This window comes from Microcebus murinus, chromosome 6 (genome assembly GCF_040939455.1).
Source record: "Microcebus murinus isolate Inina chromosome 6, M.murinus_Inina_mat1.0, whole genome shotgun sequence".
In the NCBI taxonomy this organism is placed as follows: domain Eukaryota; kingdom Metazoa; phylum Chordata; class Mammalia; order Primates; family Cheirogaleidae; genus Microcebus; species Microcebus murinus.
Genome location: NC_134109.1, coordinates 87,889,341 through 87,910,843, shown reverse-complemented (window position 1 = coordinate 87,910,843; position 21,503 = coordinate 87,889,341). Strand labels below are relative to the sequence as shown.

The window sequence follows — 21,503 nt, the reverse complement described above, 5'->3', positions numbered from 1 at the left end:
TTCTTAATGTATATCATCTAGATGCTTGTGTGGCATGGATGAAAATTAGAAGCTAGTGTTTGTTTTCAGCATTTCTCATGAAAAGATATCAAAGAAAAAATAGTAACTTTTAATAAATTTTTAATTAAATATTAAATATCGCAGATCATTGTATTTTTGGAAACATGCTCCTTCCTTCCTTTGGGGCTGCCTTTCTTTCCTTGCTGCTTTTATTTACTCAACTAAAGTTCCTTGAGCATCTACCCTGTGCCAGGCACTGTGCTAGGTGCCTCGAGGAAGAAGGCACAGTGAGAAGGGCACAGCATTTCATTTCAATAGACCCTTCTCTGGCCTTTCCTTTGAGGTTGAATGTTCCCTTGGGCTCTGTCCGTGTTCGTTTATTGACTCATCCTCACCCTCTGTCTTCTTCTCACCCCTGTTCAGTTTTTGTTCTTCCTGGGTGAGATTATTCATTCCCCATGACCTCAGTGCTTCCTATACATCGATGAGTCTGAGTCTGCAGATCTGTCTTTTCTCTTTGGTACTGAAGATGTTTTCAATGATCAAGAGGCACTGCAAACTCAAAATGTCTACAGTGAATTTATTATTCTCCCATCCCCAATCCTGCTCCTTTCCCTTTCCCCTTTCTCCCCTTCTCCCTTCACTGCTGTATTTGTCATCTTAGTTAATGGCACGTGCTTCTATTCTCTCAGTGCCCTCAGGAAAAAATGTAGAAGTCACCCCAGATTCCTCCTTTCGTGCACAGCCACACACGAACCGTTTGTAAACACTGTCGATCGGACTGTGGAACCATTTCTAGAATTCAGCTCCACTTGCCAGTTGTCCTTGCATCCCCATCTTTTTCCATGCCAGGACACTCCGTAAGAGCAACCTCCCTAAAGTCTCTGACAGCATGGACTGGCATAGAGAGACACAAGGGAGCAAGGACGATGGACGAGGGCTTGGATTCTAATCACGCCATTCCACTTAGACACCTCTCTGGCTCCCCGTGACCACAGCAAGGCTCTGTGTCACCTCATCTCTACAATGAGGGTAATGGTAGTCCATAGAGTTTTAGTGAGGATTAAATGAGCTGCTAACCTACAGCAAGTGGTTGGTGCAAGGCCAAGTACCCAGAGAATGGCAGTGATGATGAGGACAATGATGAAGAGGCTGCCGTCTTCCAGAATCCGGTGCTTACCTGCTTTGCCAGCCCCTCATCACTCCACACGCCCTTGTGACCAGGTTGCCCCCTACGACTGGGTTGCCATGACTGTCACCGCTCCCCAAACCTTCCCTTCCCTTCCCAGCACTTGGTCTTTCTCATGCTGTTCCTTTGGCCTGTCCTTACCTTGTTTGATTTAGCAAATTCTTCTCTTCCTTTCAAAAGGACTCAACTCAGAATCACCATCTATGAGGCCTTACTGGCTCTGCAAAGCCAGCTTGGTGACTCCCTTCCCTCTGCCTCCATAGTTCTCTGTCCCTCCTTCTACCGTAGCCCTGCACTCGCCATTCTAACGATCTTTCACGTGTGCGCCAGGTCTCCTCGTCCCCAGACTGTGGGCTTTTGAAGGACAGGGAGCGCATCTCTGCCTCCCTTGCGCCCAGCCCAGGGTAGACGACAAGCGGACACCTGAGAAGTGTTTGATGATTGCATGTCTGTAAAGGGAGGAGGTGGCTCTCAAATTTGGTAGGAGCTTTTCTACAATACATGCGGAGAGTGAAAACATACATTTTAAGAAACGTAATAATAATAATAGCTTTCCTTTGAGTATTGAGTATTGCCTTTGCAGCAAAAGGTATCATGCTAATTTCTTTTCAGGTTGGCTGGATTTAGTTTTTCTGCTGATTCCATGAGTTGCTCTGCTTGTCCCTGTTGACAGACGAGAAAACTGGGGCTTAGAAGAGAGGGGAACTTGCTTGCGGTTAGAGGGTTAACAGGGCCAAAGCCGGGCCAACGGACTCCAGGGCTGGTGCAGGAACGGGGAAGTGAGAAGGGGAAGGAAGATGACTGTACTAAAGCAGGAGGCACGTCTGAAAAGAGAAAGGACAGGATGAGGAGAAGCAGGGGAAAACGCACGAGAGGTGGCAAGAGCAGGCTAGGAAAGGAAGAGAAAGGAAAGAGAAAAGGAAACTAGGAGAGCAAGGCAGAAGACGAACTGGGGACAAACAGAAGGCGGAAGGGAAACTTCGCCGGCTGGGTAATGGCCGTGTGCCTAACGGAATACAGACATGCTTCAGTGTTGCCGTGATGACTCACAGCGAAATTACCCTGATATATGTTATACGGGAAATATAATAATTTATTGTTGAGGCATGGTAATTAGATATACCTATAATTGCTTAGCAATTTATAAGTCTGGCTGTGTTAATCATCACTTTTACACACACACACAGATTGGCTTGAATTTTTATCACTACTTCTTTTGTACAATATCCACAATTTATAAGCACCGTGGCTGTTGGCAGCTGCCCTTGACACCATATAAGATTAAGACACTGTCTGCAGCTGCCACCCTGACCCTCAGGGCTGCACACATGCGGGACAGAGGCCTGGGCTCGTTCCTTTCCCCTCACTGGTCTCATCTCCCAGGGCTGAGATTTCTCTGCTCCTCCAGAGTCACCTTCTCTGGGGTCTTAGAGCTAATTTCACGTCCCTTGTCTCGCCTGCTTCTCAGGGGGCTGGCACGGAGCCTGCAGGTAAGATTCTTGGGCTGGTAGGCAGGGTTGCCTGTGGATGTGACAACAAAGTCACCCCCGTGTGGGTCCAGGGCTGGGAGGACTCGCTGAGGCTTTGCTCGTCAGCCTCTGGGGATGTAGGGTGGGTGAGTGAGGGCAAAGGGCCAGGACTAGGACCAGGGAAGATTGGGGTGGCCAGAGCAGAGAGGGGCTCCTTCCCTCCCACTGTCCTTGATTTTTGCATCCTCAGGCCCTGCTCCTGCTCAGGCAGGGGCCTTTCCAAAACTCCCCTCTGCCCACACTGGGGCTGCCCTTCTTTCCAGGCAGCCCCTTCCTCTCTGTTCTTGGCTGGGTTGGTCCCTAGCGAGATGGTGGGTTGGGTGGGGAAGCAAGTGCTTTGGTGAGAAATGTGAAGAAACAGTCGGAAAACAGGGAGACTGAAAGAGGAGAAAAGGAGAGGGAGTAGGAGGAGAAAAGGCAGACTGAGGAGGAGGAAGGGGGAGCACACTTTTATGACCTGAACCGTCCATGCACATATACTTAACCTCATGTAGCTCCTGCTCGGAGGAAGCCATCATTATCTCTGTTTTAGAGATTCGGAGATTAGATCTCAGGAAGGATAAGTGACTTGCTCAAAGTCGTACCAGATAGAAAGCAACTGGGCTGGGACTTGAATCTTGTTATCCTAAAAATCTCTCCTGTATAGTACTCTGCCTCCAAAAAGGAAGAGAAAGCAGAGTCAGAGGAAGAGGAAGGCAAGTAGACCAGACCAGAGAATGGAGTCCGGGTGTGGTGGCTCACTCCTGCGATCCTAGCACTCTGGGAGGCTGAGGCCGGAGGAGGATTGCTTGAGCTCAGGAGTTTGAGACTGGCTCGAGCAAAGCAAGACCCATCTCTACCAAAAATAGAAAAAATTAGCTGGATATGGTGGCACGTGCCTGTAGCCCCAGCTACTCAGGAGGCTGAGGCAGGAGGATCCCTTGAGCCAGGAGTCTGAGGTTGCTGTGAGCTATGATGATGCCACTGCACTCTACCTGGGGTGGTAGTGCAAGACCCTGTCTCAAAACAAACAAACAAACAAACAAACAAACAAACAAACAAACAAACCCAAAACAAAACACAAAAAATGGAGCATAGGAGGAGAGGAGGACAGGAGGTCCATGTAAGGCGTAGGTCTGGGTTGGGTGCATTGGAGCTGTATGGGGTCCTTTCCCCCTTGGCCTGTCTTGTCCCTGAGAACGGAGAGCACCTATTGCTCAAAGGAAACGGAAGACCTCGCCGGCAGGTGGGAACACGTCACTTCCTCCCTAGCCTGAGACGGGAGACAGGCAGGGAGGGGCTGGCCTGGGCAGGGCTCTGGGCCACAGGAGGGCTGCCAAGGATGCTTCTGGGACTTCCCTCCTGGCCTCGACAGCTCCTGTCTCCTCCTCAACTGCCCTCGCCCCTTCCTTTCCCCTTTCTTTTCCAGTCTCCTCCTATTCTCTTGCCTTTCTGTCACTCTGCCTTGGATTTTCAGTCTTTCTCTTTGTGCTGGCTCTGCCCCCTCAGATTATCCCAGCCCCCCGTCTCCCCACCCCAAGCACATCTTCTGTTTAGGTCTCCTTACCCATTCACACTCACCTCCTTCCTTTGACTGCAGGATGTCTTTAAAGGAGTTACACTCCCGGTCCTCATTTCTTCCTAACATTTATGTCGAGACTTTTTTTTTTTGTTTGAGGCAGAGTCTAACTCTGTTGCCTGGGCTAGAGTGCCGTGGCGTCAGCCTAGCTCACAGCAACCTCAAACTCCTGGGCTCAAGCAATCCTTCTGCCTCAGCCTCCCGAGTAGCTGGGACTACAGGCATGCACCACCATGCCCGGCTAGTTTTTTCTATATGTTTTTAGTTGGCCAATTAATTTGTTTCTATTTTTAGTAGAGACAGGGTCTCTCTCTTGCTCTGGCTGGTTTTGAACTCCTGACCTCCAGCAATCCTCCTGCCTTGGCCTCCCAGAGTGCTAGGATTACAGTCGTGAGCCACCCCGCCTGGCCTATGCCAAGACTTTGACAAAGAGAGTCCTGAGGGTCGCCTCTCAGACAGCTGACACCTAATGCACACCTTTACTGTGTGCCCTGTCCTCACGGCCCACCCAGGTGGCTGTGAGGCTTGCAGAATGTATTTGCCCCAGGTCCCGAAATGAATTAGTAGGAAAAGTAGGAATGGAAGACCAGGCTGTGTGACACCAAGGGACAAGCTTCCAACCACCACATCCTGCTGCCCTGGAGCAGCTCCTCAGGCTGCTCCTCCCCTTGGAGGCCTCCTGGTGTGTTTGCTGTGGCCAGAGTGAGCCCATTGTCTTGTAGACGTTGGATCATAACTCAGCAGCACACACCAAAACCAGATCTTTCTTTCTGGAGAAGGTTAATCACAGCTCAGGAAAACTGATGGCATAAAATACAAGAATGACAATTGATTAATACAAAATGTGCAATATGAGCATAGGAGGACCAGAATGTTCACTGTACAACCTCTCCCTGAAGGCGGGCTCCTGTGTGAAAGCAAATTATCACCAGCAGGTTGCTTGGGGAGCACGGAATCCGAGCAAGGAGAATTAGCTGTAATGACTGGACTGTTTGTTGACTGACCTCAGATCGCCAAAGGGAATCTCCATTTTAATCCTTTGCTTAAAGCTTTGTCACCTGCACCCAGGTGCACCCATGATCACTAAGAGGAGAGAACTCCTTGCGTAATCATAATATGGACAGTATACACTCTTCCTCACGAAGCTGCTGACGTAGCACTTCCAACTGGGATGTCTTGCTACCGCTTCAATCTCAAGTTGTCGAAAACCAACTTCTTATTTTCCCTCTACCAACTGGAGTTTTCCTTTAACTTTGCCATTTCTTTCATTAAGGGAATTATTATTTTTTTTTTCACTTTTTAAAAATTAATTAATTTATTTTTTTTATTTGGGCATATTATGGGGGTACAGATTTTAAGGTTTCAATAAATGCCCATTTCCCCCCTCCCCCCACAAGTCTGAGTCTCCAGCATGACCATCCCCCAGATGGTGCACATCTCACTCATTATGTATGTATATACCCGCCCCCCTTCATTAAGGGAATTATTTTCTGTGACCAAGATTCGACACCTAAAGTTGAAATGTAAAAAATATTATTCTTTATGGAAGTATAATTTTCAATCTTTTCTTTGAAAAATATAAATGCAAAACAAGCAGAATAATTTTCAATCCTTTTTAAAAAGTACTCATTGCATTTTTAAATGAATTAATATATGTATAGCCCTTAGCTATTCTGTTTTCCTTCTCTGTCTTCCCATACCTTTCTTTTAAAAAAAAAAAAAAGTAAAGAAAAAAAACCCACTAGGACTTTGACCTGAGGAAACTACCATTTTAATCGATCCCTTGTATAAGAAGAAGTTAAGGGTAAGATAATACCCATCTGGCAGCTTTCCATTATCCATTTCTTCTTCTGTGGGGCAATTTTAGAAAGGGGGAATGTAGTCATGTCAATGTCGCTGGCTTCAGGACTTGCAAAGGGTTAAGTTAGATCTCAGCATCCTAAGTTCCTGCTTCTTCAGCTGGACTTGACCTTAGCAACCCTTTCTCTGCTTACCTGATTTTGTTTGCTCTATTTCCTTAGATCTTCATTGATTCAAAAGTTCAACAAAAGATGACTTTTTCTTCATTCCGACAACCTTTACAAGTGGAGCAAGTGGGAGCGGAGGTATTTTGGTGAGTTGATAAACGTGCAATAATGAAAGGACTCAATTGAGACTTCCTCAGAGTTAAGCTAGAATCTGCTAGATTAGGTATGAATCCTCCATAACATATACCTGTATTGCCGTTGCTGCTAAAAACAGACTGGATTGGAGTAAACATGGGCTTGAATGTCCACTTTTTACTTTTTCGTTGTCACTTTATGTTTTAGAGAGTAAAAGTACTTACGTAAGATCATTAATAAGAACCAACTTCTGGAAACCTTACAGAAATATTCTTTAAATTCATATAACAGTGATTGTATTATCACTCTGGTTAATTATGAAGTTCAGAATATTTCTTATAAAAGCAAAAGTGGCCAACATTAAAAAATAGATTTATTCAGTCTCTTTAACATACAAGGTTTCAAAGACAGTTTGAAAGATGGTATTAGAGAAATTAAAAGCAATGCCATAGCAATATGGTTTAAAAGTAATTTTAGGAGGGTTATGGTATATTGCTTTATGTTTGATTGTCTAGGAACTTTTAAAATAAGAAGTGCTAACAGGAATATCTAAGATAAGATTCTCTTCTCACTAAAGAGAAGGTTTCTCTTCTCACTAAAGAGAAACATGGATATTTTCTCTTTAGTTACCTTTATATGACACAAATACATTTAGGTTCATCTTTCGTACTGGTTATCTGTTAGTACCAAGCCCTCAGATCAATCTAGCCAAGCAGTAAAGAGAAAGAAAGGATAAGTTGGCTAGAGGCCTCTACCTTATTAACTTTCTGAGAGATGAATTTCTGCCTGCATTCTCCTTGACCCTGTCAGGGTGTGGAGTCTCTTTTTGTCGCCTCTCTTAAAGAATTATTCTTTTCCTCTGCTCCAGGGACTCTGAGCCCGAGAAAACAGAGCATTCTGACTTAGTCTCCAGGGGGAGTTTTCAAGCCCTAACAAGTTGGCTTAGAACTTGCTGATGAGCCTTTACATTCTCTGGCCAGATGGGGCCACCAGATACAGGTGTCATTATCACAGCAGTCATCATGCTCCTTCCTGAGGCCAATTTGTGTCTGTTGTTACGATTATGGTGTGAAACAAAACCAATTTTGGTTTTTTTATTTTTATTTTTTTGTTTGTGACTATTTTGTGAAACAAAAAAACAACAAGGAAAGTCCTTCATGGATGAAAACTCACTTTTGTCTATGTTATTTTTCACAGGTAGGCCTTACCTTCAAAAAGCTTTTTTTTTTTTTTTTGTGGTGATCATAGCTCACTGTGACCTCAAACTCCTGGGCTCAAGCAATCCTCCTGCTTCAGCCTCTCGAGGAGCTGGGACTACAGGCACGTTCCACCATGCTTGGCTAACTTTTCTGTTCTTTGTAGAGATGGGGTCTCACGCTATTGCTCAGGCTGGTCTCAAACTCCTGGCCTCAAGCAATCCTTCCACCTTAGTCTCCCAAAGTGCAAGGGTTACAGGCGTGAGCCACGACATTCAGCCCCCAAATCCTTTTTGTGCATCTTCCTTTATAGCCACAGCGACTCTTCACTGTTCTCCTCTCCCAAGGTTTGCTCTTTTCCTCTTCTTTATCCAGCTCTTCCATTTGCCTGTAACACTTTTCTATTGCTAACTAAATTTGGCTCATCCTTCATGGTTCTTCCTAGGCTGGAAGTAGGGGTGCACAAGAGGATGGGCATCAGCAAGAGGGAGGGAAGAGCCCCAAAAGCTGCAGCCCCTCCCGCCCAGCTAGGGAAGGCAGATCTAAGACCTTCTGGCACTTGGGGCTGGAGTGTATGGTCTGGGAAGAGAAAATTTCTAAAACAGAAGTGCCTTTTTGCATCTGGAAGCCCTAGCTCCATTTCTCATAGAAATTGAGGACATTATCCATTCATCATCTTTCATTCAGCAAATGTTTATTGAGCATTATGTGCCAGGCATGCTTTAGATACTGGAGGGACAGCCATGGACCCCTTCCCTGGTGGAGTTTGTGGGCTGATTGGGAAACAGCCAATATGATAGGAAAATGCATTCAAGAGCGATAGGAACTCTGAAACAGGCAGTGCTGGGCTCCCTAGGAGCACACAGGAAGTGCTCCTATCTCTGATTTGGGGGGTCAGGGAAGGCCTCCAAGAGGAAGTGATGTGGGAGTTGATATTGCACAGGGGAGCAGGAGTTAGTCTGGTAAAGGGAGTAGACATGGGGTTAAATGGTTATAGGCAGAGGGAAGAGAATATGTGAAGGCCCCTAAACAGAAAGGAGTCGAGTTGACTATTTCCGGAGTATAGGCATGGGGGAGGTGCAAGGAGACATGGGGGCAGTGAGGGAGAATGACAAGGAGTCAAGTTGGGAAGATGAACAAGGACCAGGTTGCAGAAGGCCCTACGAGTCATGTTAGAATTTGGTCTTTTTTTCTAAGGCTAAATGGAGGTGTTTGCAGGGTTTTTAGCAGGGGCGTGACATGATGCCATTCCCTTTTATAAAGATGACTCTGGCTTCAGTGTGGACACTGGGCTATGGGCTGCAGCCAGGGAGACCTGTTAGGAGGAAGGCAGGGAAAAGCAACCACTGCGGCCAGCAGGCACGTCCTAGAGACAACTGCTGCTGGGGGCTGGGGTGGGGGAGTCGTGAGCAAGGGGTAGGAGGGATGGCCTCAGGCAGCCTTGGTGGCAGCCGGTAGGTGTGGAGGGATGAATAGGAAGTTGCTGGTGGGTTGTATTTGAGGACCTATTCCTGCTTGCTTGCATTCGTAAGTTTTAGTAACCTGGCCCTTAGAATACACTGGGTCCTGTAAAGTGTCAGTGGCACTATTTGTCTGGGACACCCCAGAGGGCACAACAAGAAGAAATACTGATGGCTCCAGGCTCTCTAGACTCCGAGGAATTTGTAGTGGGGCAGTGGCCACTGTTGCACTTCCCCTGCAACCTCTTTTCTTTTAGTAACTGCTAAGCCATAAGCTTCCCCTTCTCTGGTCTCCCTCCACATGGCTGGCCAACTTCTTCTTCATGTAGGTTTGCTGCATCCTGCCACAGCACTTAACTGAGCAGGAAGCAAACAAGTCTTTCTATTAATAACCGAGAGAGCCCGCATTCAATACCTCTGCCTACTCTGCCACGGGTTTGCAAAGGTGCCTGAATTCATGCCCATGGTTTGCTGGGTTCTGAATGTTTGAAGTCATTTGCTTGCCCCTTTATTCATTCCAAATCTTTCTAATAGAGTTTACCATATGAAGGAAATTAGATGACATATAGGAAAAAAAAAAAGAAATATAATAATGATCTTATTCTGGCTTTTTTTGTGACCACCTGGGAAAGACTACACCTATTAGAATAAATTGAGGAAAACTTTGGGATTGCATTTTGTTTCTCTAGAGCATGGCCAATAATTTCCTCTTACATGTAGCTTCCCAAACTCAGCTGGGGTTCTCAGCTCTGGCTGTGTGTAGGAGTCACCTAAGGCACTTGACTAAAAAGGCAGATGCTGAGCCTTCCCCCTGGGGTATTCTGATTCACAGGGTTTGGAATGTATTAGAAAATTTGACTCAGTTTTAATGCAAAATTGAATGGCACACTTGTGTTTACTTTGAGTTGTCCCATATAACCTTTATAATACAAATAGATTATTTTTGTACAGAATTATTATGTGGTTAGATTTAAACCTGATAAATTGAATCTGTTGTTCCTTCTTGTATCAGTTACTTCCTAGTCATCTAGGTTTATCTAGGAACAAAGTTGAAGGGTGTAAATTTATGGTTATTGAGCATTTTTCAAATACTAATATTGCATATTTCTGTTTTCTTACGTAGGCCGGCTGTTGAGACCTGGTGAAAGATCAGGTGCAATAATGTTCTGCAGTAAAAAGAAATCACTTGGTAAGTATTGAGTTCTTCAGGTGACACAAAGTGATGTTTTTAAAATATTATTTTTATTTTTTTTTATGGAGGTTTAATTTATACACAAAAAAACACACAGGTCTAAGAGTTCAGTTCAATGAGCTTTAACAATTGAATACACCTATGTAACTACCAAGGGTGTGTAAAACAGATATAAAACATTTATTTCTACTGCCCCAGAAATCATACCTCTTTTCACCCATTCTTCCTACAGCTCTACCACCATCTTCTGATTTCTATCAGATCAGTTTGACTTAGTTTTGAAATGAATATAAATGAAATCATACAGTATGTATTCTTGTGTCCTGCTTCTTTTGTTCAGCATAAGGTTTTTGACACATACCTATGTATATGGTTGTATGTGTCAATAGTTCTTCATTTTTAATTTCCAAGCAGTGTTCCATTGTGTGAATGTTCTCATGTTTAAAACAGTTCATATAGTTAGAAATCATTTTGGTCATGACAGCAGGAAACACTTGTTTTTTTTTTTTTTTTTTTTTTGGTTGAGTAATCTGTCTACTGAATAGTATAGATGATATTCCACTTTCTTTAATATAGCATCCTGATCATAGAGTATCGATCCTTTCTTTTGTCTCAAGTTATTAATCAGTGACAGACTATCATATAGCTTTTTCTTCAGTGGGCATGTATCCAGTTTATTACTATTTTTTTAAAAAAATTTTTTCATCATAGACTCTTTAGAAACTAAAGGCTGGATTAGAGTTTATCTAATAGCTTGTTCCTCCTTCTAATAATATCCATGACAGGTGGTTAACCTACTTCTATAGGTAATTATTTCACGGTGCAGTCCATTCCCTTGTTGGACACTTATTCATTGCAACATTCAGTCTCATAATGAGCTGAACTCTGCAATCTTAGTTCCCACCCCCAGGCCATTAGTTATGTCCTTTGGGGCAATACATTCATATTCCCAATGCCAGTCATGTGCCTAGAATCACTGTCATAATTTTTTTCTTTTCCAAGTGAAATAATTTATTTATATCAAATCACATGTATAATCTTAATATTACAAACATAAGCTTAACCAGCTTTAACATGGACAAGTTTCCAAAAGGACCAGTGTTGCAAGGTTTCAGTGTGTTAAGAACATAATCCAAGATCCAGGTGTCACTCTCCTAAAAGTATATTATATGCATATATGAATGTATATATGTAAAAGCAGGCAATTTTTAATAGATAAATATAAGAAAGCAGGCTGGGTGTAGTGGCTCACACCTGTAATTCTAGCACTTTGGAAGAGTGAGGAGGGAGGATTGCTTTTGGTCGGGAGTTTGAGACCAGCCTGAGCAAGAATGAGACCCTATCTCTACTAAAAATAGAAAAAATTAGCCAGGCATGGTGGTGCATGCCTGTAGTCCTAGTTACTTAGGAGGCTGAGGGAGAAGGATCGCTTGAGCTCAGGAGTTTGAGGTTGCTGTGAGCTATGATGATGCCACTGCACTCTAGCCCATACAACAGAGTGAGATGCTGTCTCAAAAAACAAACAAACAAAAAACCAGAAGTCACTGTAATTGTGCAATCCAGAGGTAACCATTTAAGGCTGCTGTGTTGCACAACTTTAGAAGGCTCCAATTACAGTGACCTTTATTAACACATTTGTGTAATTATGTATATTAATCCAAATAGATATTCTCAAATGGAATTATGCTGTACATTATCTTGAGACCTCCTCTTTAAACTTAATATCATAAACATAGATAACTTTTTTGTCTTTAAACATTCCTTGATAACATTATTATTTATGTTTTCACCTAACTTTTTATTTTGAAAATGTTGAACTTTACAGAAAAATTGAAAGAATGATACAGTGATCACCCATATACCCTTTACCTTAATTCTATAATTATTACCTCTTTGCCACATTTGCTTCTTCTATTTCTCTCTTTCTCTACACAAATGCATTTGTGCATGTGCACACACACACATTTGTTTTTGTCATTGTTAAACTACCTGAAAATTAAGTTGTAGTAGACATCATGATGCTTATTCCCAAGTACTTCAGCACACATATCCTAAGAACAAGGACATTCTCCCACATAATTACAATTTCATCACCACACCCAAGAAATGTAACATTGATAAAAAACATACATTCCATTTTTTAATTCCCCTAATTGTCTCCAAAAACATCTCATCTCTTAGAGCTGGTTTTAGTTTTTGGTACACTAACCACTCAAGTTTGGCTTTTAGCCCCTTTATTTTCTTTTAAATTTAGAATAGTTTTTCATTATTTTGAATTTTGAAAAAGTTTAGTCCAGCTATTTTGTAAAATATTCTAGAATGGTTTAATTAATTCCTCCTGAATCAACTTGTATTAAACTTTTTTTGGCACATATACTAAATAGATAATATTTGTTTTTAAATGGACAATTAATTAATTAGTTAACTGACAGTTTTTTAATGTGGAATGCAACTTGCTGATCTTCCTCACACAGAATTTCATTTTACAGACAAATAGTCATTGCTAGGTAAGGAGGCTAAAAGTGTCGGCCACATAGCTGTGTCTATACCTGTTCCCTGGCGCTGTTTGGCAGAGAAAGCTGGTGCCAGTCATTTCTTCTTGGACTTGTTACAGTGGCCATATGACCGGAGAGACTGGCATTTACATCACCACCGTTTGCATCATCATGACTGGAACTGATGCATCTTTGGATTACTTCAGTTCCTGTAGATCAGATAATGGTCTGGAGAGCTTTTTTTAAACTTAAGATATTCATACACTTATTCAGTCAGTCAACAAACATTTTGGAGTCCCTACAATATGCTAGAGCTAGATAGTGCCAACCTTGACTTCCAGTAGCTTTTTACATTTCAATAACATATATGTATCCTCTCACAATTTTTAAGTTTATGGTAGCAGTGCTAACTTAAAAGCAATTTAATACAGATCACTTCCAAAGGTACGGTTGCTAGAGGAACACAGGCTAGAGACCTCCTACTCAGCATGGGGTTATCACAGGGAAAAACCAAGCAGAGGTGACATTGTACCTCAGTGAGATAGTTCATGTCTGCAACATGTAATAAAGGTGCATTTACATTTATATAAACTTTCACAGCATCATCAGGAAGCTTAGGCTATTGACAATGTGTGTGAAAATATGACAAGCCAGTCGTGAGTGTTGTGGGAAAATAATAATTTTATCCCAGATATGCTTTATTCTTTATTGTCTGTAGCTAAGTCTTACATTCTTCAGGCTGTGAAAAATTCCAGCCCATTGACTCAAATATTTAAAACATTGTAATTACAGTCTGTTTTCTGTTTGTTCTTTGTAATTCCTCCTTTCTGTAGAGCTTGTATGGGAGACCCAGAGACAAATGGTTTTAAAGTGTATTTGGGGCTGAGCACGGTGGCTCACGCCCTGTCATCCTAGCACTCGGTGAGGCCGAGGTGGGTGGATCATTTGAGCTCAGGAGTTCGAGACCAGCCTGAGTAAGAGCGAGACCCCGTCTCTACCAAAAACAGAAAGAAGTTAATTGGACAGCTAAAAATATACAGAAAAAATTAGCCGGGCATGGTGGCGCATGCCTGTAGTCCCAGCTACTTGGGAGGGAGGTTGAGGCAGAAGGATTGCTTGAGCCCAGGAGTTTGAGGTTGCTGTGAGCTAGGATGATGCCACGGCACTGTAGCCTGGGCAAGAAAGGGAGACTCTGTCTCAAAAAAAAAAAAGCATATTTGATCTTTTCCACAAAGCTGTCAGGAAGAACTTTGCTCATGTGTAAAATACCTAATGCAAATCTCATTAGTTTGGTAATATGGAAAGCAAAATAAGTAGATAATTAGAGGCCTTTTATAAACTAGCTAACGCTGTTCTTGATTCAAAAGTTGGGGGGGAGTGCGTGGGGAGGTGGTGTCATGGAGCCAGCAGGCATTACACCTCAACGGAAGCCCTCAGTATGTTTATGGGATGTGGGATGGGAATAACCAGACCAAAGCTGCATATGTCTCCCGTGGTCCCTAGGCATTTTTGCCTTGGGAGGCCCCCCTTCCTGCATAAAAAGATATTAAAAATTATATTTTACAACTGTGTCGGTATAAAGACAAATATAAGCCAGGCTAGATTGATTATTATGTATTCATTATTATATCAATTTTTTTCTGATTATAAAATAAATGCAAATGAAAACATTTTTGCGAGCCTTTAAAAGTGTCACGGGCCCTAGGCACTCTGCCTTCTCTGCCTCATGGACAAGTCAGCTCTGAATTGGACACGTTTAGAAGCTTTCAGAGAGCAACTCTCTAGGTCCTGGGGAGGAGAGAGAGACAGCTCTTTGTTCCTTATGCTCATTTTTGTGAACCTATGTATAGCAAGCAGTCGAAGATGCTTATAGTGATGGTAGTGCTTTCAAGATATCATTGCTCCTGTAAGTTTAAAAATTATGTAACAATACAGAACTGTATGGTACTCATGTATTTTCATTGCAAACGAACATCTTCACTTTTTTCTTGTTTAATTTATACATGCCAGGTGTATAAGATTGATTCTGGGTGGCTGTGATGTAACGTGGGTCATCTAGATTAATAGCGTAAGAATTTACTGGGTTTGGCCAGAATGGGTGCCATGGGCGTGCAAGGCTCTGCTAATTTTCTGTAATTGTCCTCTGTGGACACAGTTGTGGTATGACAGAAACAACACGAGTCAGACCTGGTCGGAGGGACCTCCACTTACGAGGCATTGGGACTCACATTCTCTGAGCTTCACTTTGATCATTTATAAAGTGAAACCCTAATGTCTACCTCTGAAGGTTACTGTGAGGGCAAACATAAGGTGAGATAAAATATGTGACGTACTTTATAGATTATAAAAGCACTATATAAATATACTTAATTAATAGATATATGGTACAGTCATGGATTTCTAGGTTTTACTCCTAAAATTCTAGGTTTTGCAAAAGTGATTTTGTCCACTTTTGTGGCTGACATGAGTATTATTGGCCCCCCCCCCGGGGGGGGGTTGTTTCCTATTTACTGAAGTAACTTGCATGGGGGTCTGATTTCTAAGAGGACATTTGGGAAGCCCTGAGAGCCTCTTCTGTACCCTCTGGGACCACGAATTTCATAAGGGCTATTTATTTATGGTGACTCTCCATAAATGAATAGTTGTCCAGTGTTGGCAGAAACAATAGTGGTCAGTTGCTCTGGTTGAAGATTATATACTGTTTCTCAGGCATTTTATAGTGAATTCTCTTAAAACAAATGTTGCATGATCATGTCTGCTTAACAAACTAACAGGCAGTAATAGGACCCAGGGATCATGGAGCCTCAGTGCCAGTAGAATTTTGGATTTTATTGGTTTGGGTCTCCAATGGAGGAATAAAGCCCATATGTTTGTTTTTCTGTATAATTAGATTATTTAATGCCACTAACATTGTTTTTTTATTTATTATAATAAATTTATTATTATTATTATTTTTATTTCAGCATATTATGGGGGTACAAATTTTAAGGTTTCAATAAATGCCCTCTCCACTCTCCCCCCACAAGTCTGAGTTTCCAGCATGACCATCCCCCAGATGGTGCACATCTCACTCATTATGTATGTATATACCCTCCCCCCTCCCACCTGCCCAATACCCTATTACTGTAGTACCTATGTGTCCACTTAGGTGCTGCTCAGTTAATACCAGTTTGCTAGTGAGTATATGTGGTGCTTGTTTTTCCATTCTTGGGATACTTCACTTAGTAGTATGGGTTCCAGCTCTAACCAGGAAAATATAAGATGTGCTATATCACTGTTGTTTCTTAGAGCTGAATAGTACTCCATGGTATACATACACCACATTTTATTAATCCATTCTTGGATTGATGGGCACTTGGGCTCTTTCCACAGCCTTGCAATTATGAATTGTGCTGCTATAAACAATCAAGTGCAGGTGTCTTTTTTTGTAGAGTGTCATTGGATCTTTTGGGTAGATGTCCAGTAATGGGATTGCTGGATCAAATGGTAGATCCACTTGTATCGCTTTAAGGTATCCCCATATTGCTTTCCACAGAGGTTGAACTAGTTTGCAGTCCCACCAGCAGTGTAGGAGTGTTCCTCTCTCTCTGCATCCGCGCCAGCATTTATTGTTTGGAGACTTTTTGATAAAGGCCATTCTCACTGGAGTTAAGTGATATCTCATTGTGGTTTTGATTTGCATTTCCCTGATGATTAGAGATGTTGAGCATTTTTTCATATGTTTGTTGGCCATTCTTCTGTCTTCTTTAGAAAAGTTTCTGTTCAAGTCCTTTGCCCACTTTTTAATAGGGTTATGTGATTTTTTCTTCCTGATTTTCGTGAGTTCTAAGTATATTCTAGTTGTCAGCACCTTATCGGATGCGTAGGATGCAAAAATTTTCTCCCATTCTGTAGGTTGTCTGTTTACTTTCATGACTGTTTCTTTGGCTGTGCAGAAGCTTTGTAGTTTGATCATGTCCCATTTATTTATTTTTGTTGCTGCTGTGTTTGCCTTTGGGGACTTCTTCATAAACGCTTTGCCTAGGCTGATGTCTAGGAGAGTGTTGCCAACATTTTCCTCTAGCATTCTAATAGTTTCATACCTTAGGTTTAAGTCTGTTATCCAGTGTGAGTTGAATTTTGTGAGAAGTGAAAGGTGTGGGTCCTGCTTTAGCCTTCTACAAGTGGCTATCCAATTTTCCCAGCACCATTTATTGAAAAGGGATTCTTTTCTCCAGCATATGTTTTTGTCTGCTTTGTCAAAGATTAGATGGCTATATGAGGATGGTTTTATATCAGGATTCTCAGATCTGTTCCACTGGTCAATATTCCTATTTTTGTGTCAATACCAGATTGATTTAATTACTACAGCTTTGTAGTATAGTTTGATATCTGGCATATTAATGCCTCCCATTTTGTTCTGTTGCCTAGAATTGCTTTTGATATTCGGGATCTTCTTTGGTTCCATACGAAGCGTAAAATTATTTTTTCTATATCTGTGAAGAATGCTGATATTAATACTATTTAGAAGGCACTGTGTTCGCCCTTTGGTAGAGGGTTGGTGATAAAAAAAAAGATGAATAAGACATGGAACCTACTCTTATAGGTACCACACCAGTGCATATAAAAGTGCATGTATGTGTATTAATGAATATGTTTAAAGAGTGTTATTTCTCCTTGAATTTATCTCTTATGAAACAATAACAATAAATCTAAAAGCTTTCTTAAGTGGTTTTGCAATTTCACTTGTGAAGGAATTAGTTTTTGTTTGAACTTGCTTTTTGTCTACGATAGTAATTTGTTTTTAAAATTGGATCATGTTTAAAAAAATCATCTATTTTCTTGGTTTACTTGCTTGAGGCCATTAAAAGGAACTACCAAATGCTACTGGCAAGTCAGTGACATACGTAAGACACTGCTATTGTCACAAAAGCCCTCTCATGACTTTGGAGTTTTATTTCCTAATGAGTTCTCATCTACATTTTAATAACTTTTTGGTATCCAGAGGGAAAAGAGCATTGGAAATTTTTTTGCTTCTGCTAGAGATGAGGGAGAAACATCACCTAATCTCTTTCATTTCACTATATTAAAATTTTGTGCAAAAAGATGATAGAAATTATTCTAGAAATTCTGAGTCTTTCCTATTTGTCATACATATTTCAGGGCATAAGCCTTCCATTTATGGATCATTAACTTTTATGATTGGGAGGGAAGGAGGAGGCAGCATTGGAGTTCTTAGTCCTAGGTGTGCTGTAGAATTTATCCTGTGTGTAAGTCACTTTGGAATAGAAATCTTTTTCTCACTATATATTTTAAAATTTGCCTCCACAGTTATTGTGTAGAGTTATAGATAGAAAGTGCAGAGAAGAGATGTCTTCTGGCTTTCAAATTTGTGTGCTGCTCTAACTTTATCCATATATAGCAATCTGGTGTTCTATTATTCAGGATGTGGGCTAGGTGAGACTACTGTAACAAACCACCAGGCACAGAGAACTTCCTAGGAGAAGCCCCAGGAATGTTTCTGAACATGATCCTTTCTCATCTCTCTGTGGAATTGGGGGATAGTGGCTATTCTCTCCTTGAATGCTCTTCTTTCTTGGTTTTCATGACTCTCATGAAGATTCTTCTTGCTTCTCAGCCTGCTATACCTCTGTCTCCTTTACTGGACCCCAGTGGTGAAATTTCTCCCTGGTTCAGCCTTCTACACTTTTCTCTTCGTATACTTTGTTCCTTGGAGAGCAAAAACTCCTCTTCCAGCTTGGCTCTGTTCGCCTCTATGGAGATGACTCTTACATCTGTGGCGTCCATTGTGAAGTCTTTCTTAAACACTGTACCTTATTTTCGACTGTGCTGCCTTTGATCTAATGGTTCCATTAATATAGCTTTAGGTGACACAGAATGATAAAACTTGAGAATTAGAAGAATCTTCCAAGTCAGCTTGTCTAGCTTTATTTCCAACTTGACAATCTATTTCTACAGTGTTGCTGAATATTTTCTTTTAATATTTGCTCCTACAGGTAGTTCAGGCATCTAATTTAAGACATGCCTCATTCTCTGTTTTGAAAGTAAATTCAACTACATATTGGCTAGAGTTTCAAATCCTAATAAAGTTTACTTTCTGTCCTCACTTTTGGCATAAGACGGAATATTTATTCTGCCATTTGCATTAAAGTTCATCAAATATTTGAGGACCTTTCTCCTATTGGCATGTGCTGTCTCTCTCTCTTGCTCATGTCCTCTCTACTTCCCAATCTCTGTCTCTGACTTTTTGGTTAGATGACTGAAAGTTTTCTCTAACATATGACATGGTTCATAGTTTTCAGACTCTCAGTATTATACTTACAATATGAGCTCCACAAGGAAAGGGCTGCTATCTCCCTCAGTTTTGACTGTGCGGCATGTAGCATGGTTTTTGTACTGTCGTTCCAGAACCCGAGTATCTACTGAACAGATGTTTGAATGAACACATGTTGGTCACAAAACTTTTGATGCTCTTGGCTTTTCTAGTGGTCTTTCTGTTGGTTACAACCGAACCCCGTACTTACGATGCAGTCTGACTTGCCTGGAATAGAGCAGCACCAGATTTTGCTGATCTGGAATTCTGTTTCCACTGAGATTATATTAGTAGCTTTTGGGAATCAATGAGCACGTGTGTCTCACTGAGTTTGTAGTGAAGGTTAAAAAAACCATGGAAGAATCTTGAGTCAGGTGTTACATTTCTGCATTTGTAAAGTTGATATACAACCATTGAATTAGTTAGGATTCTCTAGAAAGACAGAACCAATAGAAGACATATCCTTATAAATAGTAAGGATTTGCCTCATGTGATTATTATGCTGGATGCCCAGGAGAGCCAATGGTGTAGTTCTGGTCCCAATGCCAGCAGGCTTGAGACCCAGAAAGAGCTGATGTTTTAGAGTCTGAAGGGAGGAACAAACTGATATCCCAGCTCAAAGGCAAGGGTTCTCTCTTACTCAGCTTCTTTGTTCTATTCAGGCCTTTAACTGATTGGATGAGTCCTACCTACATTAGGGAGGGAAATTTTCTTTATTCAGTCTACCAATTAAAATGTTAATCTCTGGCCAGGCGCGGTGGCTCACACCTGTAATCCTAGCACTCTGGGAGGCCGAGGTGGGCGGATCGCTTGAGTTCAGGAGTTTGAGACGAGCCTGAGCAAGAGCGAGACCCCGTCTCTACTATAAATAGAAAGAAATTAATTGGCCAACTAAAAATATATAGAAAAAATTAGCCAGGCATGGTGGCGCATGCCTGTAGTCCCAGCTACTCGGGAGGCTGAGGCAGTGGGATCACCTGAGCCCAGGAGTTTGAGGTTGCTGTGAGCTAGGCTGACGCCATGGCACTTCTAGCCCAGGCAACAGAATGAGACTCTGTTTCAAAAAAAAAAAAAAAAAAAAAAATTAAATGTTAATCTCATCCAGACAGACTCTTGCAAACACACCAGAATAATGTTTGACCAAATATCTGGGAAACCTGTGGCCCAGTAAAGTTGACACACAAACTTCACCATCACAGTCACAATTTAGTTTATCAAGATATTTTTGAATTTGTCTATTTCTCCTTTGAGTTTTGTCAGTTTTTTTCTTTATATATTTTGAGACTATTTTATTGGTTGCATGCAAATTTAGAGTTGTTGTATATTTCTGGAAGATTTTTCTTTTTGATTAGGGAGTTGATGAATACTAAATCTTCCATATGTAATTTCACATGTCTGATGATCGGAAGAATTCTGCACAGGCTAACTTCTGGCTCTGTATTTCAAACCTCCTGTCTCCTCTACAATCCACACACTGGTCCCAGATGTTAGAATATGCTCATGTTGCTGCATGACCTTGGGCCCTGCGCCTTTGTGTTGTAATACAACACTGGGTGGGTCTGTATGGTAGCAGGAATATTTCTGAGAACCAGTCCTACTCTGGGGTGACCACCACCAACTTAACTGTGTAGAGAGAAGTCACTGTGAACCACATAAACACACTCCACTAAACATGAAGCCATGTATTTCCAACCTGACTGCTGCTTCTCTGGGTCCCAGTGCCATCTGATGTGAGGCAAAGTGTGATGGAGGGGACAGTTAGAGTGGAGGGGACAACGGTCTTAGCCCCCTGTGGCTGAAATATTTTACTTTTACAAATTAAAAAAAAATGACTATGCAGACACATTTCCAGTGCTGCTCCTTGGGATGGGATGTGGAAGCGAGGTGAGCTGAACTGCATCAGCTTCGTGGCACGTCAGCATCTGGCGGTGATGTGAGGCCAGGAGGTAATGGGGCGGATACAGAAAGATCCAGCAGGGCCCTGACGGCCTTGGTGACAGCTGGCTTCTCTCTCTTGAGATGAAGAGCTAGTAGATGGTTTTCAGCAGAAGAGAGAGAATACTTGTGGTGGGCAGAATACTGCCACTTCCCCCAAAGACGTCCATGCCCTAGTCCTCAGAGCCTGTGAATACATCACCTTAATTTTGCCAAAGGGAACGTTGCACGTGTGATTGAGTGAAGGATCTTAGGATGGCAAGAAGATCCTGGGTTACTCAGGTGGGCCCAGTGTAGTCGCAAGGATCCTCATAAGAGAGAGGCAGGAGGGTCAGAGTCAGAGAAGGAGATGTGACGACGAGAGCAGAGGTCCGAGTGGTGTGGGCCACGAGCCAAGGAATGTGGGAAGCTTCTAGGGGCTGGAAAAGGCAAGGAACAGATTTGCTCCTAGAGCCTCTAGAAGGAACTCAGCCCTGCTGACACCTTAATTTTAGCCCCATGAGACCCATTTTTCAGACTTCTGACTTTCAGAAC

At 42.1% G+C, this 21,503-nt stretch overlaps 1 protein-coding gene across 9 annotated transcripts in view; it reads left to right on the top strand.

Annotated features, from left to right (window-relative positions):
- The window catches only part of ATP8B4 (ATPase phospholipid transporting 8B4 (putative)), a 224,076-nt gene that overhangs the window by 6,628 nt on the left and 195,945 nt on the right, over nucleotides 1-21,503 (top strand). For 8 of the 9 annotated variants that reach the window (XM_076004353.1, XM_076004354.1, XM_076004355.1 and 5 more), the window contains exons 2-3: nucleotides 6,298-6,389; nucleotides 10,158-10,223. In XM_076004353.1, the coding sequence (XP_075860468.1) occupies nucleotides 10,196-10,223 (28 nt within the window). In that variant the 5' untranslated portion in view covers nucleotides 6,298-6,389; nucleotides 10,158-10,195. Of the gene's footprint in view, nucleotides 1-6,297; nucleotides 6,390-10,157; nucleotides 10,224-21,503 lie in introns of those variants that run through there. The other variant, XM_076004358.1, reaches the window with a different exon arrangement.